Consider the following 23814-nt stretch of genomic DNA (forward strand, 5'->3'; position numbering starts at 1 on the left):
AAATCCAACAAAAGATTATAGGAAGGAGGCCAAACTATAATTGATTATGTTTACTCAAATGAAACTATGTCTAAGACGAGTCAAGCAAAGGTTTGATTCTCTAGCTGAGTCAACGACAACTATACCTATTATCGTTTGACATCCATTTGGAAATGTAGTCATTAAATATATGTTTTAACTAAGTTATATTTAAAATAGTCATGCCCTTAACTTGGCCATGTCAATAGAATTCGCAGATGTCAGGTGTGAGCCTCGAAGATGTAGTAAAAAATGACTCAAGTGTCGAACAAAATATGTACTTTGTTTGAGGACTCCAGAGAAAGGAGTCAAGGCTCAATTAAAGGGAGGCGGTTCGAGGGCTACATTAGGCCTCAAGGAAGGCTCTATGATGTACTTTGTTCGAAGAGAGGATTGTTGAGGATTGTTGGGAGTGAGTTTCACGTTGACTAATTTAGAGGTTGATCATGGATATGAGGTCTTTCGAGAATCCCAAAACATAGTCATAGGCATGAGAGTTTATACTCAAAAGTGGACAATATCATACCATTGTAGAGAGTCGTTATTCTTAACAGATTTTCGATACCTTTGCAGCAAGAGAAGCATTCTCTTTCTCAAGAACATCATAATCCAGCTTAAGAGCATCGTAATCCACTCTAAGAACTCCATAATCTCTCTCTAATTTCTTTGCTTTCCAACGGGCTCTGCGATTCTGAAACCAAATTGTCACTTGTTTTGGCTCCAGCTCTAATTCAGCTGCGATCTTCGTTTTTCTCTCTAGTTCGAGCTTGTTTTCAACTTCAAAATGTTTCTCCAATCCCTGAAGTCTTTTAAAGAAACAGACAGCAAAAATAGCATACAAGAGAAGAAATGGCACCTATGTCTCCTGGTGCCATCAAAGGGATATCAGAAGCCTACACACGGATTCTACAAATGAACTTGTGAGATTCCATGTTCGTTGGAGAGGAAAAATAAGTATTCCTTATAAGGGTGTGGAAACATCTCTTTAGTAGACGTGTTTTAAAACCGTGAGGTTAGTAGAAATACGTAACGGGCTAGAGCGGACTATATTTACCAGCAGTAGCCTCAAGCTGTTACAAATGGCATCTGAGCCAGACACCAATCAGTGTGTTAGTGAAAACGCTAGCTAGTGAAGATGCTAGCCCCCAAAGGGAGGTAGATTGTGAGATCTCACATAAGTTGGAGAGCATTAGTGAAGATGCTAGCCCCCAAAGGGAGGTAGATTGTGAGATCTCACATAAGTTGGAGAGCATGAAGCATTCTTTATAAAGGTGTGGAAAACTCTCCTTAATAGTCGTGTTTCAAAACTATAAGGCTGACAACGATACGTAACGAGCTAAAACAGACAATATCTACTAGCGGTAAACTTAGACTGTTACATAACTTTCTTTTCAAAAATCCTTCTTTTTGAGACTTATTGATATGGATGCGCGCGAGTTTAGGGGTTGGTCTTATCAGAAGGTTGTGGGATTGGATAGACACAGTATAGCGCATATGCTCATCCAAACGAGCCTCAATCTCTGTGACTAATAATAAATCCACGACCAAGTGAAAAGCCATGCATGATGAGATGAAATTCATGGAGGACAAACATATTTCTCATAGAATGGGAATCTAAGCCCCTATGAGAAGATATTAGGTACACGTCTATATCTAATAAGACATCATATAGGCGAAATCAGGCACTCCCTAGTCAATCACCATATCCCATCAAAGATAAATTACAAAACAAGGATTATTGGTAGAAAGCGATTGACAGAAACTCCTACTTGTATGAATTAAATAAGAAAATATGAAGGATTAAGACAAGTTGAATTAAATAAATGCGGATTTATAATGATAATGGCCACTGTATGGCAGAAGTCTACAATAATTCGAGTATGAAACAAAAATTTAAGGCATCAATATGCGGTATTAACTAATGAAGCAGCATACATGGCCTACAAAATTTATGCTGCATTAACCCGTACAAAAATATTGATTCTATTACCGATACCCTGATAAAGCCTAACTAACCAGTTTCCTATTTGATGGTTTGGTTTTAATCCAAGGATGAAGACAAACACTAGAAGAAATGTTGGCCTAGAGACGAAACTGCTACGGAAACATCTTTCATTGCAAGAAAGTTGCAACAAAAATAAGTTGTAGTCGCAAAAATGTCAGCAATGACGACAACTTGTCGTAAACATTCTTGCAACGGATATTTAGATTTGTGGCAACCTTGCAATGTTTTCTCCAAGAATGTTGCAAAAAATATTCATTGAAATGGCTTCAGCGACGTTTTTGTTTACGTCGCTGAAGGATTTTCGCAACTATTCTGTGGCTTTAGCGACGAAATTTCGTCGCTAAAGACAGTATTTCTTGTAGTGAAAGGAGCACAACAGGAAGAGATGTCAATACCGGCAACCTCCATAGCATTGCAGACCCATTGCGGCACGTCACCCTGAGGAAACTACAAAACAGCAAAGAAGCTATAAATTAGACAAAATAACGCTATAGTGCGCAACAAATTGAACAGAAAACACACAGAATCCAGTCAATTGGAACGGCTATTGTTTTTTATCTCTCCTTTTCTTTTTCGAGTCACAAAAAATTCTGATGTCATATCATTAAAATATTCAAGATACTGAAGCAAGTCATGAGCTAAGCACTTGGATAAGATTCGGGTGTGTGTGCGCGAGAGAGAGAGAGAGAGAGAGAGAGAGAGAGGGAGGACTATTTCCAAGAACCAGTACCATTCTCTGCAAGAACTTGCGAACGAACCTGCAAAAGTGAGCAGGCTATTATTAGAAGCAATTACAAACCATGTCCTGTATAATAAAACTTTTATGTGGCTTATTTTAAAATCTTCGTGAAGTGGTTTTTCCTTCTTTTTGAAGAAAATTAAGATGGATATTTTTGTTGTTTATTTTTTAAAAAATAATATAGAAAAGGAAAAATTCAATAATAGAATCACTTTCACAGGTATGATCCTTGAAATAAAATCTCTCTTTGTTTCATTTTAGATTTTCTAGCAAAAATGAGAGGATGCGTGAAGATATAAATAATAACTGGGCATTGAATTTTACAAACTTGGAAACATAAATAGGAGGGTAAATTACACTTCGCCCTTGGATGGTACAAAATGGAAAACTTACTCTGGGAATTGCCCCTGAACAATTGAAGAATGTAGATCTCTGCTAAGCTGTGAATTTTTAACACTTCCCACAGTTAGTTCAATAAAAGAAACAAGATGGGAAATGTATTTTAGGCAAGATAATGTCCCATACCTTCATCATGTAATATAAATTGTGATATGAGAGTAGCTGAGAACCCATAGCATATTTTGTAACAAGACAATGAATGTAGGCCCTAGTATAGTTCCTGCAGACCTAAGGTAGTAAATGATGAAGCAGATGCATAATGTGTCTCCTTAAAATGCAAAGAACTAATTACTAAGAAGCCAAAACTGTCGAAGTATACCATGCAATCGCATGTAGGATCAATGGGACGGGTATCATCAGCCATCGCTTGGTGTTTTAGTTTTAAAACTCCCTGCGGTGAATACCACAAACGGATTAAGCTCCAAGGGGTGACTAATTAAGCAAGACTATAACTGAAAGAGTAGAAAAAGATTATCCCTCATTTCCTCAATCCCAGCACCTCACAAGTCAACAAATAAATAGTGTTGAAGACAAGGATAATTGCGTAATACACACAATCATGCACAAAATTATACCTAAAGAACATGCAAACCAGACTTAGAGATGCAGCCCTTCTTCAATATGATAATAGTTCGATAATTTATAGTACTGAAGGAGATACTAGTGTGCATCGCACCAAGAAAAATTCATTGCTGAACCGTTTTTTGATAATGGTTATGGTATGTGCCATGCCAATAGACAGATTTCTCTCAAGTAAATCATTGATTTTGGTACAAATACATGAGATCTAGTTCCAATCACTTATTTTTTAATTAATACACACACACACACACAAATTTTTTGTATCTGGTTACAATGACTTTGTAGCAAAAATGCAAATGCACATACAAATTGATCCAAAAGCTCAGAATGTTTTCACCTCAGGTATGAGCGCTGTGCCAAAACGAGCAGTACGGGTTGGATAAACACAGTCATACATGTCGGCACCTAACGCACTACATACTACAATGTCCAATGGATAACCGACACCCTGACAAGATTATAAAAATCAACAATAGAAAGAAGAAAACAAAATGATAGCATGAAGAATTATAGAATTATAAAAATTATTACCATAACATATCTAGGTTTGTCCTCGGGCAGTGAAGCAGTACATTGAGCAACAACACGCCAAAATGAGTCTTTATCTTCACCACCTGCCAGACCGCCAATTGCATACCTGTTGAATGAAACGGCAGTTTCAGAAACTCAACTATTGAAGCACACAACACCATACAAGACACTTTTGTTTGCAGATGAATGAAACGGTAAAGGTTTCCTCAGAAAGTAAATAAGCGAAGCAAAATGAAAGGAGAATCATATTCCCATAGGCTAACTATTGTATCAAATTGCAATAACAAGGGATTTTTCGACTCTGGGAAGATGGGTGGTGCATTCTCTCTCTTGCTCTATCTATCTGGTGAAAATAGAGATATTAGATGGATTCTAGTAGTTTTAATTCAGAAGATAAGTCATTCTCTATTAGTTCAGTCTCTTTCCTTATTGTTGTTTTGAGTTCAAACTGAAGGAAAGAACATGTTTTGAAAGCTCTATTTCAAAACAAAATTAAGTAGGACAGCAATGCTGAAGTCAGATTTCAGAATGTTGTGTTCTCTAGGATTGGGGCAGATGAAGAAAATAAAAGTAGGTTGCTTGAAAAGAGAATCTAACGGATAGTAACCCTAGGAAGTTTCTATTTGTTTAACGTATGAGGTTATTTTGCTGTATTGTTTTTGTTCTCCTTTGAGATGCCTCCTCCACTTATTCCTTTGCGTTTTGTTATCTTCAAAGAAAGTTTTTTTTTTCCCTACTAAAAGAAATCAAGAAAGTTAGAAACCCACAGTTCATAAACACCTCCCATAAGCTACTGCATTTTATGCATCCAATAATGTCCAAAATAGGATTAAAGAAATCATCCAATTAAAGTAGTGTAAACTTGCCCTGGTAAATTTCGGTCAACCAAGCCTCTGACGCATATGTCCCTGCCATAAGAATAAACAATCAGATCATGCAAGCGAAAGTTCTGGAACTGGAGGGAAGGACAAGATCATACAACTCGATGAGGAACAATTAACTGAGAAAGTTAAATTAAGTTATACCTTAGGACTGGATCCAATCCACCTTGCACAATGCCAAATAAATTCTGCTCATGAGGTCTCTTATGTGCTGAATATAAAAAGTATCGCAGCAAAACAATTCTTAATTATTGAAGTAGAAGGAATTTAAATGACATACTAAGACACCATTCATATGATTGGTCTAAATTTATCTGTGGAACATCCATAAATTGTGCAGCATAAAAGGTTGCAGGTGAACAAATAAATAATAAGGCTCAAATTATAAAGATGGATGATCTAAGGACAGGGAAAAAGCAACGTTTGAACATGTGCGCGAATAATGCTACATTAAAATAAAAAAACTAACAAATTACATTCATATAGAATATTTGTGCTTACAATTTATATAAGCGCTTGAAAAAATTATAAATATTTATAGTCCATGTTCAGGCAGGTGCTTCAACCTTTTTTTTTTTTTTTTTCTTTAAATGCACTCTCTCTATATATGCAAGTACTGGAAAATTTTACCTGCTATACATCTGTCAATCCACCGAAGAGTACGGTACATGGCCTCCTCAATTCTTGGACCTGTAATGGTTGTTCTTACTACATCATCAAGAGCCATAATAATATCTGCTCCAATTCTGTTCTGTGCAAAATTGAGGGAAATAAAAATGAAGTCACACAAGGAAAAATAGAATAGTGCATTTAGAGCATTCTAGCTTATAATTCATGCCAGGTCTTGATGTGGTGCGAGCAATATTCAACTGTACACAAGTGAATGTCATGCTCATAAAATTTATGTGCCTCGTCAAGAAAAATAAAGATCTTCATAGTAATAACATCTTAACATTCTAACAATTCAAGAGCCAGGAGAGAAAGAGATGAGCACTAATGGAGTGGACGTGTTGTCAACCATATTTGATTTAATTATTTTCATTTGAGCAAGCAGTATCTAATGGAGTGGACGTGTTGTCAACCATGGGGCAAATGACTGTCCATTACTATGAAATACCCTTTTTTAGGTTACTTATGTAAAAAGAATAAGACTACATTTGTTTTTATAAGAAACCAAAAGTATACGAATAATGTCACCAAGTATCAAACAACCATATCTTAACCTACTTGAATTTCAATTGATTCCTCAGGAGTCAAAAGCATTGGCTTCCCATCAACTGGAGACTGAAGAAAGAAAACTTGCATTAGTTTTTTTTCTCTTTCTAAAAGGACTAGAGAATTAGAGCACTCTTCAATAAATCAACAAAATTATTAGCCAAAAGGTAATGCTAAATACACTTGTCAGCTAAAAGCTGTCCTATGCATAAATAACATTAACAACTTTAAGTTAACACTGAGAATGTTTATTTCTTGCTCAGAGAATAATAACAATAATGATAATAAAACATTGAGAAAGTACCTGAAATGTTACACCTTTTTCAGTGATATCAGCTAAATGCAACAATGAAACCTAGTGAACATTTAATAGAATATAACCTTCGTTAAGAAAATACTATCAAGAAAGCTAATAAAAATGGTATAAAGAAATTATAACGACAGTAGGAAAGTTAAAAAGAATAGTAGAGTAAATGGAATTTGGGTTGGTATTTTATAAATGCATATTCTGATGAATCTAGCCATACTAATCCCATACCAGATCCTGTACTTAAGAGCTTAAAAGTTCATTATTTCAGTTAGAGCGCTGGTTTTGAGACAGCCAACTCCTTTGGTTGAATTATTTCAACGTCAGCGACAAACTCTGAGGTGAAGTGTCGAGCATCTCAAGGAAACATTGTCTCTGGCAGCAAGTTGCCTCCTTAACTCAACTATCATGTTAACAAATACATATCTAAAGACTTAAGACTATTAGACCGTGAGTTTTTCCTGTGCAGATAATATTCATCTACAATAAACTATCGACCCAATGTCCTATCCTATTAATAATTTTATCTAATTGCCCTCGCCTGGTGTAATATGAGTTAAGGATTCATCAGCACGTAATATCAGTGATTATACTAATACAATAATGTCCAAGTAACATATTAGGTGAATTAAGTTTGAAAGGACAACAAATTTCAATCCTTCCAAACTTTTTTTTCTTTTTTCTTTTTTCCTTTCCTTTTTTTTTAAAAAATTTAATTTATTTTATTTTATTTATGAAAATCAACATTTCCTTGAGAAAAATGAAAAAATCCTTCCAAACTTCCATAAGGAAGCAAGAATGAAAAGGAGTTGTAAATGTAAGAAAATATAAAAATAAAAATGGTAAAGATGAATCAAACATAGATAAACAACCATTTGAAACCCGCCAGAATCAGTAAGCATTGCTCTGGGCCAGTTCATAAACTTATGGAGACCTCCCAGTTCATCAATAAGCTCGGAAGTAGGACGAAGTGCTAAATGATATGTATTTCCAAGTATAATTTGGCAACCAATCTCTTCAAGCTGCTGAGTTGTCAACCCTTTAATTGTCCCTGTAACCAGATAAACTTAATTTCAAACCCAGCTGCGTGCAATTGAACAAATGGTAGAGATTATAAGTGATATGTTTTCCGCAAGGAATGCATATGAGAAATTGGATTGCCATCGGAAATTATACCTTGTGTTCCCACTGGCATAAACAGGGGTGTTTGGCAGGTAAAGTGGGGGAGAGTGAGTTGTGCCGCACGTGCACGATTAAATCTTCCCATGATCTAAAGGAACAAACGTGAGGGGCAAAAAAAAAAAAAGGACCTTTTAATAGCACAGAATCACCTGTCAATTATTATTCAACCATGGACCCATATTTTGCTGACCTGGCTCTTTAATAAGAAAGATAAATGCATGTGTATTATTTCTAAACATTAGCCCCCAATAAACAACTACGTGATCAGAAGCAAAACACATGAGTAGCAAAATATTAGATCATATAACATATTGTTAGATTTGTATGGCCGAGACACAACTCTTCTTTCAGACGCTTCATTTACTAATACCAGTAAAAATGATTGAATATATAACATCTCTCTCTAAAAGAAATGGTTGAATGAAAATTTATTAAATCTTTAACTTGAGGAGACAAAGGATGAATTTCTTTCGAAATTGATCATTTCTTTTTTTCGCTCTCTTGTAGAGTTTGTATCTTTGAGCATTAGTTTTTTATTCATATCATCAATGAAAAAAGTTTCATTTCTTGTTCTTTTTTTTTTAAATACCAAAGGCACATCAAATTCAATTGTTCTTTGCAAATGAATAAGAATACAAAACTTATTTGAATAGTAAGTTAATTTATTAAAATATTAAATTTTGCCATGTTCAACTTAGATATTTAATTCTCCTTTCAAAACAGAACTAGAAATCGTCAAAAATCAAACAGTAAATTTTCGACAATTTACTAATGGAACATTCTAATTTCAACCAAAGAAAGCTCGAAGCAAGCTACAAAAATAATTTAATTGCAAATTAATCCACAGAAAAAAGACGCCCATGTTTAACAACAAAAGGCAAAACGCTCAAACATTATCAAACAAACATCTAATACATAAAAAAGAACACTAGCGAAAGTAGTCTTATGCAATCACAAAAGTGTCTAAATGAAAGATAATTAATAATTTCATCACTCGTGTTCAATTTAATGAGAAAAAAACAAATTAAAGTCCTAAAAATACACCCAGTTAGACCTTCTCTTAATTAGGAAATAACGAGCTAAGGGTGAAACATTTTGGCATGGCATAATTATTTTCTATGAGAAACGTTAATTAAACGGACACGAACCCAGAACTTAGTAAATAAATCACTACTCCAAATTGATGGAATACCAATGAGTTGAAAAGTCATTATAACCCAAGAGTCTAAGCCACCAACATTGAAATGAACATGAATTAATAAGTTAACCTTAAACAAAAGTCGTGCAAAACGAAATAATACCTCGAAACGTAGCGCCATTAAACTAATATTTCAACTTCTCAACTTCCCCAGTCCCCGCAGCTGCTCGCGATTAGTACTGCATCAATAAAAATGAAGTGACAGATATAAATGAAAGTTGTATAAAAGTTAAATCCATGAATAGCCATGGCCCATAGATTAGCTTGATGATTTTGTTAAAAATGCGCTTGCGGGGAAAAAACAGAGCGGGTAAGAGTATAAGACTGAAGATGGATAAAATGTGTTGCTTATTAATACCATCACATCACAAGCCTATTAATATGGCTGATACTGCAACGCGAATAAAATTAAGACCTAGTTTACGTACGTAATCTACAGCTCGATAAAGAATATGCGGTCAGCAAACAAGAAAGGAACCGTACCAGGTTTCGTTCTGTTCTTGCACGGAGAATAATGTAAGATGGAGATCACCGTGTCGGAATAGAACTTCGATGGACGGCGATTTACGAACTCTAGTATAAATGGAGATGGCGGGTGGAAAACCCTAACTTGGATTGAGGCGCCGCCGGCGGCTCCTTTTCCTTGGTTTCCGTTCGCGCGTTGCACCTTGGCAATACGGTAACGTGCGCGCGCACTTGTCTGGTTTAATTGTTTAGTTTAAATATTTAGCTAAATTAGTAAATACACATTTTTCTTAAAAAATATTCTTAAAAAAAATTTAAATGTCTTTACCTAAAAATAAACCGTAAATAAATTTAAAATATGATTAATATTATTTAAATTAAAAATATAGAAAATATCGATTATTATTACCATTTATTAAAACACTTAGATCTAGATGCATCTCGGACATCGACCAAATTAAATCAATGCCGAGCGAGTGTTGTGTATTTTGTAGATAATACAGGTGTGTGTCACGGTTATGTTCGTCTAAGACATGTTACCTATGACCATATACCCGTGCCACACCAAACATTTTATTTTATTTCATGTTGTATTGCCTTGCTATTTTTTTGTATGACTGTTCGACGAAATTATGTCTAATTTTGTCAGACTTGAATTGTCTCAAAACGTAATATAAGGGGATGCAACTAATTGTTAATTCTTTATATTCGGAGTTATATGATATCTAAGTCGCTGTGTTGTTTTTATCGCTTATAATCTATAACATTTCTTCCAAACCCTTATTTCAATCTTACTTTTAAAGTATATTTCAAAAATCTCTTTGCCCCGTTTTCTAAAACATTATTTTCAAAATGAGGTTAGAGGCTCGAGCATACGTTGTTTTGTTGTAGGTGACGCGAATTTGAATTGGCTTGACTCGCTCGTCGTTAAGAGTGAGTGTTGTATAATCGCGAAATTAGCCTGTGACATTTAAATATTTTTAACGTAAAATAAAAAAAAAGTTTATTTTATTTTTTGATTAATATAAATAGTCATTTAATTATTTGTTTGTTTTCTTAAAGAGCTCAAGGCTAAAATGGTAATTTAAGGCATGATTTAATTGAAAGCGGTTTGACCCAAATATATTTTATCCGCGAAAGAATAGAATATGTCTGAACGCATTTCGGGTCATAAAATGTCAAAATCCGAGAAAACAATCCGAAGAACAAGCGCTCTCTGGAGTATCGGCGCAAGCAGTCAAGCGCCATTGGAATCTAACTCTTCAACTCTTTAATCTCAATCCCAATTTCAAGCTCCCACCTATTTACTTAATGCAAGAAGAAGATCCATAATCTTTCGACTGTCTCGAGTTCAATCCGATCTACAGAGCACTTTCATACTGCCATTGACGATCTACTAATCCGGCCTGCACGATCGGAATAGTTGGGACGATACACCGACTGAAGACCAAAGGTTGGAATTACTAGTCTCTGTTCCGTCACCTTCTGATTTATTCAATCTAGCAGCTGCAATACCTGAAGCTTTCTACAGTTGACTGATATTTTGATGCTTCTTATTATGTCAATTTCGTTTCATTTTGGTTGAAATTTGAACACGAAATGATAGTTCTTCTCATTACTGAAAGGTTTCCGAATGTATCAGCATCCTCAAGCTAGTCCCCGACGGCATATCTCTGGTTAATTATGTTTTTTCCCCTTCTTTTTTGTAGTTATACGCATTTGCAGCTCAATATTCAGTTCCAGGGGGTAGAATTGTGGTTTTTGGAAAATGCAGCACGTTCCAGCAACTATCGAGGAACAGTTGTTATTGAAAGCAATCAAGGAAGAATGTGCTTGGGAGAGCCTCCCGAAACGGCTGCAAGCAACCTTGTCCTCCAAAGAAGAGTGGCATAGAAGGTTAGAAACGGCTGCAAGCAACCTTGATTTCATGTTGTATTGCCTTGCTATTGTATTTTATGTTTGTATGACTGTTCGGCAAAATCATGTATAGACTTGTTTGGTTGTCTTTAGGTTTTATTTGGACTTTTTTGGTAGAGCAATTGTTTAGTAGATTTAGATGCGTCTGCTGTATCTGGAAACCGAGAGGTGCAAATTATCCTAGTCTGTCTGATAATTGAGGAATTTGCTCACATGTGATTTTTACATTTCACTCTTATACTACGAAATATAGATATTTTACACCTTGCTCGAAAGGTTAGAGTTCAAGTGCACCAGTAACAAAGTGCTTATAGGAGAACAAGTTTAAGTTATGGTAGACACCTATTTAGGATTTAATATCTTACGAGTTTTTTTGACAATCAAATATGGTAGAGTTGTAGTAGGGTCTAGACAGTTGTTCCGTGAAAATAGCTAAGGTGTGTGCATGCAAGCTGATTTGGATATTAACCCACATATATTTAAAGATCACAAATGATTTGTGTCACACTCATGTAACGAGGCATCATTAGCCAAAATGTTCTTACTCGAACTGCAGGGCAATGATCGAGCTGTTGTTTACCTATGACTAAATCAGACAAAGTGTCACCTTAAAATTTTAGTGCAAACACTCTGTTTTGTCATTGTTCCCTGTCACTTAACCATTGAAAAAGCTGATGCATGTTATTGAGGGATTCTAATGCTGGCAGGCTAATTGAGGGATTCTAATGCAAAAAAAGAAAAAAAAAAGAGCGTTAATAATCCAAGCTCCCCTGAAATATGATGCATGTTATTATCTTGCAGGATTATTGAGCACTGTATAAAGAAGAGGCTCCAATGGAACACTAGTTTTGCTCGCAAAGTATGCAGAGAAAGTGAATATTATGAAGATATGATGCGGTATCTGCGAAGGAACTTAGCGGTCTGTGTTGTAGCAAAAGTTCAATTATTTATCGAATTAGTGTCGCTTTTATTATTGTTAAAGTTCTACTGCAGTATATATCTCTACCTAAATGTCTTGCAAGGCACAACTACTGAAACTTTTGTTCTCAGAGATGGTTGTGAAGTTTTGATCTTGATAGTCCATGTTTTATACTTCTATCAACTTGGAGCATTACCACGTGAGGATTGTAGAAAGACTAGCTTTTACATGTTATTCTGATACAAAACCATATATGCTGTAAAACGAAGACCTAGCTTTGTTGAGGCCCTAACGAAAGGGTCGAGCATAGTGGCAATTGTCCTTGGAATCAACCCAGTAGTAATGAGTTAAAAGCCTTTTTGGGTCCATTCTTTTATAATATTATCTCATGTGTGTTGACCGCAAATAATTGCCGCCCTCTAATTCTGGATCCAAAGAAGGTTGAGGGTTTCAGGAAAGAGATCTTTGAGTACAAAAAGGTTTTTTGGGATCTGGACTCTGTTAGAATTTATGAACAAGAAAATTACATTGGCATGCACACATATGGTACTAACTTGTTTAAATTTTCTTTTACCGTTAGTGTTTAAAACAATGATGTTTTTCTTGCAGCTATTTCCTTATCACCTTGCGGAGTATGTTTGCCGCGTAATGAGAATATCACCTTTTAGATATTACTGCGATATGCTATTTGAGGTCATGAAAAATGGTAAGAGCCTTCTTCCAACTTGTGCGATGCATTAACTTGTGTAAGTTCATCAGTTAAGAATTACTTAAGTGTACTATACCAAGTTTTTAGGAATTAACGTGAGTGATTTTGACTTCAGATATTTGTTTTCACGTCCTTCTCCATTTTTTGCATTAATTGTATGAATGATGCACATTATGAATTCAAGTAGAATAGGAATCTACAAATAATTGGCACGACACCTTACATATTGAATGGAATATAATTTGCACCGCATAGATTAAACCAAGTGGTCATGGAGGAAAAGGTTCCTAATATCTTTTCAAGTTTACAAATTACTGATTTTTTTATTCATTATTTATTATTTATTTTTTTATTTTTTTTTAGGTTTGTAAGGTTGTTCCAACTTTGAACTTAATGATCATAAGGGGTGGGAGACTTGGGTATCAAATTAAGAAAAAAAAATTTGGAATGGGTTTTAAGAATTTCTTCCATTAATTTGATGATGTTGGCTCAAGTTGAGTTCCTGGTGTTTCATTAAATCTCTTTCTCCAATTAGTATCTTTTCCTACAATACATGGTGGTCCTAAATTTATTCGGTTACTCCTTAGTGACTTGCTTTTTCTTGAAAGACGAGGAAGTGGTGTGTTTTGTTAATTACAATGACTTAATAAAATGAATGTTTAGATCAAATCAGTGGTATTGTAATGTTTAAAGGAACACATACTATTGTCTACTTCATCTCTTCTTCAGCATTCGATATTAGATGGCTTTTGATAACTACTGTTACTTGACAATTTCCGTGTGCTTTTATTTACTTTCAGAGAATCCTTATGATAGCATCCCAAATTTCAGTGCGGCTGATGCGTTGCGGTTGACAGGAATTGGCAGGAATGAATTCATTGATATCATGAATAAGTGTAGATCCAAGGTACTGGAGTTATGTTTGTATGTTATTTATGGTTGATCTAATTGTGACCAAGTTTGTAAATTCATTACGCTTGTTTAAGGCACATGTACTCACTATTTTCTAATAGTCTTCTTATTGAAGTGTGCTTAAATACTTGTTGTCTGTGTTTAATAGACTTTTTACATGTTGCAATCAATAGATAAGTCGTGCTAACAATTATTGGCTTACTGTTAGTTGGCTTGGTTACAAAATAGCTTATAATTATAGACTCATAGTAACTAACCTGTTATGCTGTTAGCCTATATATCTTCAAATATCGATCAGACCAGTCTAATGAGGAACTTCTAGTGGAAAACAGTGAAGGAGGGGGTTTATTTCTTTACTGATAAGAAACTGAATTTCTGTTATCAATGGTAAGGCATCACAAGATATCATCTGTCACGACCTGATTTTCGAGGCTTCGAATCTTGGACGGTGACTAAAAAGATGAAGGCAAAATCAAATAAAAATAAAAGTAAAATAAAATAAAACTAAAGATAAAAATCCAATAAATTTAAATAAGAAGAAAAAAAGTCAACAATACCAAAATTAAAGTTATAAGGGGATATTACAGACAGAGAATAGAGTGATAAAAGTAAATACAAAAGACTCAAAAATGTAAAAATGGACTCACTCTAGAACGACCCCCTCTATGACCGCACAACTCTCGAACACTCATCCACCTCGACCGATAGCCTGCGAACACCTGAAAAAGAAAGGAAAAGGATGAGTATATAAATATACTTAGCAAGCAACCTACTTGTAGATTCTCATCACATCCTTAATCTTGTAAGTATCCATGGGATTTACTTTGGGCTCTAGGAAGTTCGGGCCGAGGTTCCAATGGTATCTAAGCAACTAGGTACCCCATGTTCTGAGCAGGTCTTTGAACTGAAGCATACCCCTAGGGGTCCATACTAGTTTTCCAATCTTTCTTTTTTACGACTTAGGTGGCTTGCCTTGCTTATGCAATGAAAGATCAGTGTGTTGGTCAACTATTAGGTCAACCTACGTGGTCCCCTACTACCCTGCTTAGGGACGGGTTTACAGCACAAGGGTTCTGTTCATGAGACCCATGGCCATTTCCACTAGGTTTGGGCACATGTCGCGTTACCCTATCCGGCAACGCCTAGCTCCACAGTATAGGAACCAGAGTAGAGTCTGGACGGTACAATACCGGAGTAGAAAGAGTAGTGGACAGACTAGTGACACTGTTCACACTGCTATAGCTTGATGAGCTACCTTGGTCGTTCTTGGTAATCGTGGTGGCCTACGAGGTTCTTAGGGCTTCTAGGCAGTTTAAATTTTGTCTCTTGTTTCCAGGACGTTTGGGGTTAGCTTCTCGGGCCAAACCAATCTCTGGGTGCACACAGGTCTAAACCTCTGATCACTCACGATCCTGGGGTGCAAGGTCTACTGGAAACGTACTGAACTGGGTCAATATGTATACCACACTAGCTGTAGTGTCCTAGTCTTAACTAAGCTCTTTCATGCATGCTTTACGAGGGAGATATTCCTATCGATCACCTAAGCACGTAATCCACAATTCAAACTTCACCTTAGACATATCTGGGAACCGAGGAGGTCTATTGGATTCCTAGGGCGGCTAGGTGGCTTAACATGGACTTCCGACTCCAAGCTGCTTGTTCTGACTCCTAGAGTCTTTCTTAGTCTTAGAGCACTAGGGTTTGGACCTTTTGACTGTCACTCACGATCCTAAGGTGCTCAGTCTATTGGAGCCATCCTGACCTAGGTCATCGTCTAACTAACCTGACTCTAACACCCTAGCTCTGTGTGGATAATCACGCTCTATACAGGGAGAACACACAATCAAACACCTAGAGCTAACATATACTATATCATGCACACATACAAGCAAACAAGCTCAACGAGGAGATAACATCTATCAATCACCTGGAGCACAAATCACAAAAGCCCATCCTCCTTTTTGACACAGGAGAAAGCATATATAACAACATTCATCACAAATCTCATCATAGGGGCATTTTGGTAATTTCATACATCATGCATAACGTACTCATCTATATTGCCCAACTCGTATTTTAGTCATACACATTCTCTTTCTAGCTTAGCATAGTACATAACACAACATCTTCTTGAAAATCTCAAACTAAAGGCATAACGGTATTTTACCATAACACTACATACAATACATGTTCCCAAAAACGCCCTTTCGAAGTCTTAACATGCATTTTCTAGCCACCTAAGATAAAGAATGCACGCATGCTAGCACGTCCTAACGATCCCTACAAGTATTACTTGCCTAAAGTTCATGTGGTTACTTACCCATGACGCATGCCTTCCCTAACTAGCTTTTTTGCGGGTTAGAAGCTCAAAACTTTCTGAAATCCCTCTCATGTGCTGTCACCTACGCATTTGACTCCTTCATCAAAATTTCTAGATTTCCAAACCAGTTTTCGATTCTTTTTTATTTTCTTTGAATGTTCATAACTTTCTCTACACAACTCAAATTAACTTAGTTTCTTCAAGACAATTGTCGACTTTTAATCCTTCTTTACTAAGGTAATTTCTCATAATTTTTTGTCAATCCTAACAAGAAATAATCGAGTTCAAATATCACAAAAAACTAAAAATTAANACAAGAAATAATCGAGTTCAAATATCACAAAAAACTAAAAATTTTAAAAAAAAAACCCAGCTTCTTGATGTTCATTGGAATTCAACTTTATGGTATGAATCAATATCAACATACTAAAAATTTGGAACTTAATCCCAAGAAAACTCTTGACTTCGAAGAAAAACCAGAATCAAGAACCCAAAAATCATACCTTCCTTTCTTCCTCGATTCTTGTCGGAATTGAGTGGTTCAAAAGCCCATAATAGTTCTCCCGAGGCCACTGAGCAATTCTGTGAAGAAACACCGGCGAAATTCTAACTCTAAATGGATGTTTGGAGCGTATTTCAACTTTCTCTCTCTAACTCTCTCGCAAGAATCTTTAAACCCTCATTTTTTTCTCTCTTTACATTCCCTTTTTTTCTTTTTCTTCATTTTTAGCGAACTGATTAGGGATGGTAAAAATGATCAATTTACCCCTCGGGCTTGACTTTGAACAACTTTTCTAATTTCAAGATATCCCACTATTCCTTTATTTCAAGATGCTTCAAAGAACTACTCCAAAGGATTTTCATATGATGATGAATGCTTCATCGTGTTCTTTTTCATGCACTTGACATTACCTAGTAGCACATCTTTTGCAAACATATTGTAAATGCACCACAACTAGAGACCTCACTGAACCCCAAAAACTTATTGAAGTTTTCCTCAATATGGAAAGCGCAAAAGAAGTATGTATATTTATATACATGTTCACTACAGATGAACCTTTGTGGGCAGAAAGCCATGAATTTTCAATTAATTTATTGTGTACATTTACACCGGTATTGTCATTTTTCCACCTGCAAATATTGGGTTGTGTTCACATCACCTGTGGTGCTTTTTTTAGAATCATGTTTCTACATTGAGGTTGTTTATGCTAATATTTCTTTTCCTCCTTTGAATATCAGAAAATTATGTGGAAGTTAAACAAGTCAATTGCAAGAGAACTTTTACCGAATCAACCTGTGGATTTTGTTATCGAACCATGGTGGGGAGTTTGTCTTGTAAACTTCACATTGGAAGAATTTAAGGTAAATTTGGAAAGAATCATAGTGTGCAACAAACATCAAAAAAAAAANTTTTTTTTTTTTTTTTTTTTTTTTTTTATTTTTTTTTTTTTTTTTTTTTTGCTACTTTTTTAAAAATGTAGAAACTCTCAGAAGAAGAGATGGCAACAATTGACAAAGTTTGTAAGGAGGAGGCTAATTCATTCATTCTCTTTGACCCAGACATTGTAAAAGGTCTCTACAGAAGGGGATTGATCTACTTTGATGTTCCTGTTTATCCAGATGACCGTTTTAAGGGTAAGCAATCAAATTTTGACTATATTTTTTTCTTTGGGTTAGATGGCAAATGAGTTTCTTTATTTTGGTATTCTTCCTGTTATTCAATTTTCTGGTCTGACACCTGAAAACCGTCCTATTAATGTATGGACTGTGTATCTCATTTTCATTTAGAAGTCAAATCTTCTGTTTGCTGGTTTATCTGATACAACCATATGTTAATGCCGTATCATTCTTTGGCTACTACTGTTTGTTTGAGCTTCTTTACAATATTTTTCTTTCGGTATTGTGATTTCATCTTATATACGTGTCAAGTGTCTAGTTTGACATAAACAGTTTTGTGGTCTTAAACTTGGCTTGTAGAATTTTGTTAATCTAAATTGTTGCTGTGTACTAGAAAATGTTACATCTAATAATAAGGGTAAATGTTTGGCCTTATTGGTTGGAACGACTCCTGTCCTATGTAAGAGGCGATGAATTGGAGATACTAATACTTTTATTAATTCAGTTTCAAGGCTTGAAGGGTTTGTTTCCAACCGAGAACAGTCCTATGAAGACCCAATTGAGGAGTAAGGCAATTATCTAGTGCAGCTTGTTTCTTTTCTTTTTAGTATTATTTCTCTGACTGGGCCTTATGAAGAAAAGTCTATTATTCAGGTTATTGTATGCAGTTTTTGTTGTTTCAAGTGAAAATGCAACCGTGGCTGAACTGGCGACGACATTACAGGCTGAGTTATTGCAGCTACAGGCTGCTGCATCTTTTGCGTGTAGGTTGGGTTGGGCAGTAAAAGTAATTGATCCAGCATCCGTTCTTCAAGATACTAGCATACCTAACTCTCCACGAGCAATTTTCGCTGATGAAGATGCTTCTCTAGCTGCTTCAGGTTCATCAAACATGTTTTCTGATGGTGATGGTTCTCAACAAGGGTATTCTGGGACAGACAGTTTGGAACCAGATTCTGCTCATCGTGTTGCTTTTGTTGTAGATGCTAATATAACATCATATCTCATGATGGGATCAGTTTCACCAGGTCTGTCTTTTAGCTTCAGGTTTGTCTTGTAGCTTTTTAGTGGTTTTTTTTTTAAATAATTAATTTATTATTTATAATAACAGTATCATCATCATCATAATAATAATAATATTTTTTATTTTTAATTGTACAAAGTCTAGTTTCTTTTTCCTCATCTACTTTAGGATCAAACTAATGAAACAAAATTTATCGAATGAAAAGAAACAACCAAGAAATGTAGAACTAAATATCCTACAAAGAGAAATGAAAACCTGGCTAGGGCAACTGATTCTTTATCTTAGATACTTCATTATCGAATTCCTGAGGATTATAAAGTTAATTATTTCAATTGGATGGGCTACATTTATGGGTGACTTGATGGTCTCTGTTTGTGTTGACAGCTTGTCTATTAAAATGCTTTGAAAGGAAGTATTTTGGTGATTCCAGATCCAAATAGAAACCACGTTAGTTCATGTAATTGCAAATGCTCCCAATGGTGGCTCTTTAACTACCAAAACTAAAGTTTTCTTCTGGTTATGTCACTATAGCTGATTCAGTTCTCTTTTTATTTATGATTGTTTCAGTTTTTAATTTGTTCAATCCCTCAATTCCTAACATCAAGGTGGACTATCATGAGGGAGGGAGGAAATCAACTTTTTTTTTTTTTCAAATCTCTAGTTCTGAGTCTTAATTTACTGGATGGATTTTTTTACTAGCTTTCTTAGCAGATTCAATTGAATATTTTTCAAAAACTTGGCATAGAAAGTTAGGTGGGGATGTAGATATTTGGCATTTTGAGAAAGTTAATCAAACAAGATGTACAACTTGCCTCCCATCTTCTTCTATGCCTGCCCCACTTTCCCGTAGGAACCTTAGCTAGTGCTGTCCTTGTATATGGATAAATATTGTGCCTGTATGTTATCTTTGTGCCTTACTTTGTAATATATTGTTATGTATTTATTATGAGAAAATGTAAGCTTATGCATTTGGATCCCTTATTCTTACTTTTAGTTGTTTTATCAGGACTGAAATCCCATGCTGTAACCTTGTATGAAGCTGGAAAACTAGGCCATGCTTGCATCGCAGATCTTTGCAAAGATCTTACTACCTTAGAAGGAGCAAAATTTGAGGGTGAATTGCAGGAATTTGCAAACCATGCATTTAGCCTACGTTGTATTTTGGAATGTTTATTGGTAGGTGGAGTTGCCATTAATAGGAAAGGAGAGGAGGGAATCTATGATAAACAAGATGCTGAAGTTTCTGACAACAATGAATCTTCATCTTTGATAACACACACTGCTTCAATTGAAAAATTAGAATCCTTGACTATGGATGAAGGTCAGAAATGTGTTGATGATTCTAGCAGTTCTGCAGTGCTCCTTGAGGGTTCTTCCACATCTGAATCTCTTAAAAGCGGCGCTGGTGATGATATGAATTCTGCTACCTCTTTAGATGGTGGGACTTCCTCTAGTCAAGCATCCGATCCAGTTCCTCATCTCCAAATTGATAACAAATCAATGCAGATTGATGAGCTAGATATTGGAGGAGAGTCATTCAAGAGAATAAAGAAATACCAAGTTGATATTCTTCGCTGTGAAAGCTTGGCTTCTCTTGCTCCTTCAACATTAAATCGGTTGTTTCTTCGCGACTATGGTGTTGTTGTCTCTATGATTCCTCTTCCTCCTTCATCAATTCTTCCTGGACCAACAGGTCCTGTCCATTTTGGTCCTCCATCTTATTCATCTATGACACCTTGGATGAAATTGGTTTTATATTCAACTGTAGCCAGTGGGCCACTATCAGTTATACTAATGAAAGGGCAATGTTTGCGCATGCTTCCTGTACCATTGGCTGGCTGTGAGAAAGCCCTAATATGGTCTTGGGATGGTTCAAATATTGGTGGCCTGGGAGGAAAATTTGAGGGAAATCTTGTAAAAGGAAATGTACTTTTACATTGCTTAAACGCATTACTCAAATACTCAGCTGTATTGGTGCAGCCCCTTAGTAAATATGACCTTGATAAAACTGGGAGAGTCATTACCGTTGATGTTCCTTTACCCTTGAAGAATTCTGATGGCTCAATTGCTCAAGTAGGTAATGATCTGGGTTTATCTGAAGAAGAGATTTCCGACTTGAACTCCTTGTTAATCGTTTTAGCGAACAAGATAGAACTGTGGACAGTTGGTTATATTCGGCTGTTGAAACTCCACAAAGAAAGGGAGTCGGAAAACTTCTCTTCAGATGACAAGACCTATGAATGGGTACCGTTGAGCGTAGAATTCGGGATACCACTCTTTAGTCCCAAGCTATGTGATAATATTTGTAAAAGAGTGGTCTCATCTGAATTGCTTCAATCAGATTTACTGCAGAAGCATCATGAAGCAATGCAAGGATTGAGAAAGAGATTACGTGATGTTTGTGCGGAATACCAAGCAACGGGTCCAGCTGCTAAACTTTTATATCAGAAGGAACAACCTAAAGAACCTTCCAGACAACTTATGAACTATGCTAGTGGAAGGTGGAATCCACTAGTGGATCCTTCATCTCCTATTTCAGGAGCTACGAAGGAACATCAGAGATTTAAGCTTGCTAATCGGCATCACGGTCGTACTGAAGTTTTGAGTTTTGATGGTACCATTCTTAGGTCTGTCTGCGTTTCCTTTTATTTATGTTGCACAATTGATAGAACGAGGTGCATGAGGTTACTAATCTTGCTAATCTTGCATATGATATCCCGTTTCTTCACCTAAAAACAACTTTTAAGAAATCTCGCCTCCAGGATTTCATCTAGATTTTTAAGCTGCTTGTTGAGAGTCTCTGCTAATTTTTCTGAACCAGAAAATTTGGAGGCGAATAAGAACATTACTAGAACTCCGTTAACTGCGTCCTTTGTCGTTAAGTCACCAACTTCTTTGACCTTCCTTGTTCTGGCTTCATAACTTTGTTTACTGATGGCTCTCCAAAAGATTGAGTAGTTTTCGTCTTCTGCAAAATTTTGTTCTTATCCTTTCTGTCGCTCTCCAGTGTTCCTAACCAGAAGTATTTGGGTATTGTCATGATTGTAAGCATCTGTAAAGGCAATAATCTTACATATCTTGCACTAAGATTATGAACTATATTTTCAGATCCTATGCTCTAGCTCCCGTAGACGAGGCTGCCACAAGGCCAGTTGAAGAAGCCCATTCTACTAATTCGACCAAAGGCGAATTAGATGAAGCTGACAGCAAGGAAGTAGTTCTCCCCGGTGTGAATATGATTTTTGATGGTACCAACCTACATCTGTTCGATCTAGGTGCTTGCCAGCAGGCTCGTCAACCAATCGCCTTAATAGCAGAAGCAGCAGCAGCCTCAGCAGCAGCAGCTGCAACTAAATAGGCCTCAGCCATTGACATTCACTTGGGTAGAAGAACAGACAAGGTAATTCAATCCAAGTCAAGCCTGATAAGTGAGTCTGTCCATTTCTATTCTGATTTTTTTCACATGTTTCATCTTTGGGGTGACTAAACTGAACGAAATTTCAAGATTAGGTCCGAGGTAATGATTACTGTTTCTTTGTTGGCGAATCGTTCCCGTCTCGAGCATATCTCTCTGGGATGCATATTTTGTTACCATTGTTTGGTAGTATCCATGATTTCAAGAGAGTCCAGTTCATTGCTAGCTTCTAAGTGCTTCCTCCCAAAATAGTTTATTTTTTTACCAATACTTTTCAAGGTTTCATTCCTCCTTATTAAGGTAGAGATCTTGAACTGATCTAAGCTATCATATTTTGGTTGCTTGCTTTTTACACCCGACTTATTAATTTATGAGAAATTCCGCAGTGGCAGCAGTTTTGAAGAGTTCATTCTCTGTTAAGTAGGTGATTTTAATTCCCAGCTTTAACAGATAATCTCTGCTTCAAGTTAGTATCAAGAACCATGCAGAGTGGTAGAGAGATTTCTCATTTTATTTTAGGTTTTTATCTTGAATGTGTCATGTTTGTAACTGATTGAATGTGTCGTGTTTGTAACTGATTTTGAAATTGATATATATATATATATATATATAGAGTGGAGTTCCACATGATTTATATCGATTATATTCTGAGGTGTTTGGACAATATTTGCTAGCGGTGGGTTTGAGCCGTTATAAATGATATTAGAGCCAGACACGCAGTATGACAGCGAGGATGTTAGTGTCCCAAAGAGAGTGGATTGTGAGATTCCATATCGGTTGGAGAGGGATGGCCAGCGAGGACACTGGGCTCCCAAAACGGGTGGATTGTGAGATCTCATATCGGTTGAAGAAGGAAATGAAGAAGGGTGTGGAAACCTCTCCCTAACATGTGTGTTTTAAAACCGTGAAACTAACGGCGATACGTAATGGACTAAAACAGACAATATATGAGCAGTGAGCTTGGATCGTATTAGTTTCAAGCATCGACAAAGTTTGGTATCTCTTTCTCTCATTTTTCATCTTTTTGTGATTGAGGTCAAATCGTTGAAGCTCTCATCTCTCTCCCTGAATAGAAAATGAATAGACAATAGAGTGAGTGAAGATAGAAACCAAAAATTACCCAACCAATGTAAAAATTACCCACCCACCATAAAAGAAGAACTAGAAGGAAAAGGAAATGAATGGACAGTGCAGTGAAAATAGAAATAATAAATTACCCAACTGATGTAAAAATAACCCACCTGCGTAAAACAGGAACTGAAGGAATGGGAAATGAATAGACAATGGAGCGAAGGTAGGAACAAAAAAAAAAAACAAAAAGTTACCCAACCAATGTAAAAATTACCCACCTGCGTAAACGAAGAACTAGAAGCATCCAGGAATGGTAAATGAATAGACAGTGCAGTAAAAATTAGACAAAAAATTACCGGATTTATATTAGAATTTAAAGAGCATTAAA

At 36.0% G+C, this 23814-nt stretch overlaps 2 protein-coding genes across 2 annotated transcripts; one reads left to right on the forward strand and one right to left on the reverse strand.

Annotated features, from left to right (window-relative positions):
• Window positions 1-1833: 1833 nt before the first annotated feature.
• LOC111796751 (queuine tRNA-ribosyltransferase catalytic subunit 1-like) lies at window positions 1834-9748 on the reverse strand. Its single transcript, XM_023679502.1, has 16 exons — window positions 9541-9748; window positions 9161-9236; window positions 7854-7947; window positions 7550-7728; window positions 6675-6725; window positions 6383-6439; window positions 5786-5906; window positions 5300-5366; window positions 5141-5182; window positions 4275-4380; window positions 4081-4191; window positions 3481-3552; window positions 3288-3389; window positions 3156-3202; window positions 2754-2781; window positions 1834-2470 (listed from the first exon to the last, which is right to left on the reverse strand). Exons 2-16 carry the CDS (start codon window positions 9176-9178, stop codon window positions 2306-2308), a joined length of 1260 nt encoding a protein of 419 aa, XP_023535270.1. The 5' UTR covers window positions 9179-9236; window positions 9541-9748; the 3' UTR covers window positions 1834-2305.
• A 930-nt stretch (window positions 9749-10678) lies between these two features.
• LOC111796684 (protein FAM91A1-like) lies at window positions 10679-22749 on the forward strand. Its single transcript, XM_023679413.1, has 11 exons — window positions 10679-10975; window positions 11232-11418; window positions 12241-12358; window positions 12968-13064; window positions 13868-13974; window positions 17539-17661; window positions 17781-17934; window positions 18422-18482; window positions 18571-18944; window positions 19947-21567; window positions 22049-22749. The coding sequence occupies exons 2-11, from the start codon at window positions 11291-11293 to the stop codon at window positions 22296-22298; spliced, it is 3033 nt and encodes a 1010-aa protein (XP_023535181.1). The 5' UTR covers window positions 10679-10975; window positions 11232-11290; the 3' UTR covers window positions 22299-22749.
• The last annotated feature ends 1065 nt before the right edge of the window (window positions 22750-23814 follow it).

Source organism: Cucurbita pepo, chromosome LG06, assembly GCF_002806865.2.
Source record: "Cucurbita pepo subsp. pepo cultivar mu-cu-16 chromosome LG06, ASM280686v2, whole genome shotgun sequence".
In the NCBI taxonomy this organism is placed as follows: domain Eukaryota; kingdom Viridiplantae; phylum Streptophyta; class Magnoliopsida; order Cucurbitales; family Cucurbitaceae; genus Cucurbita; species Cucurbita pepo.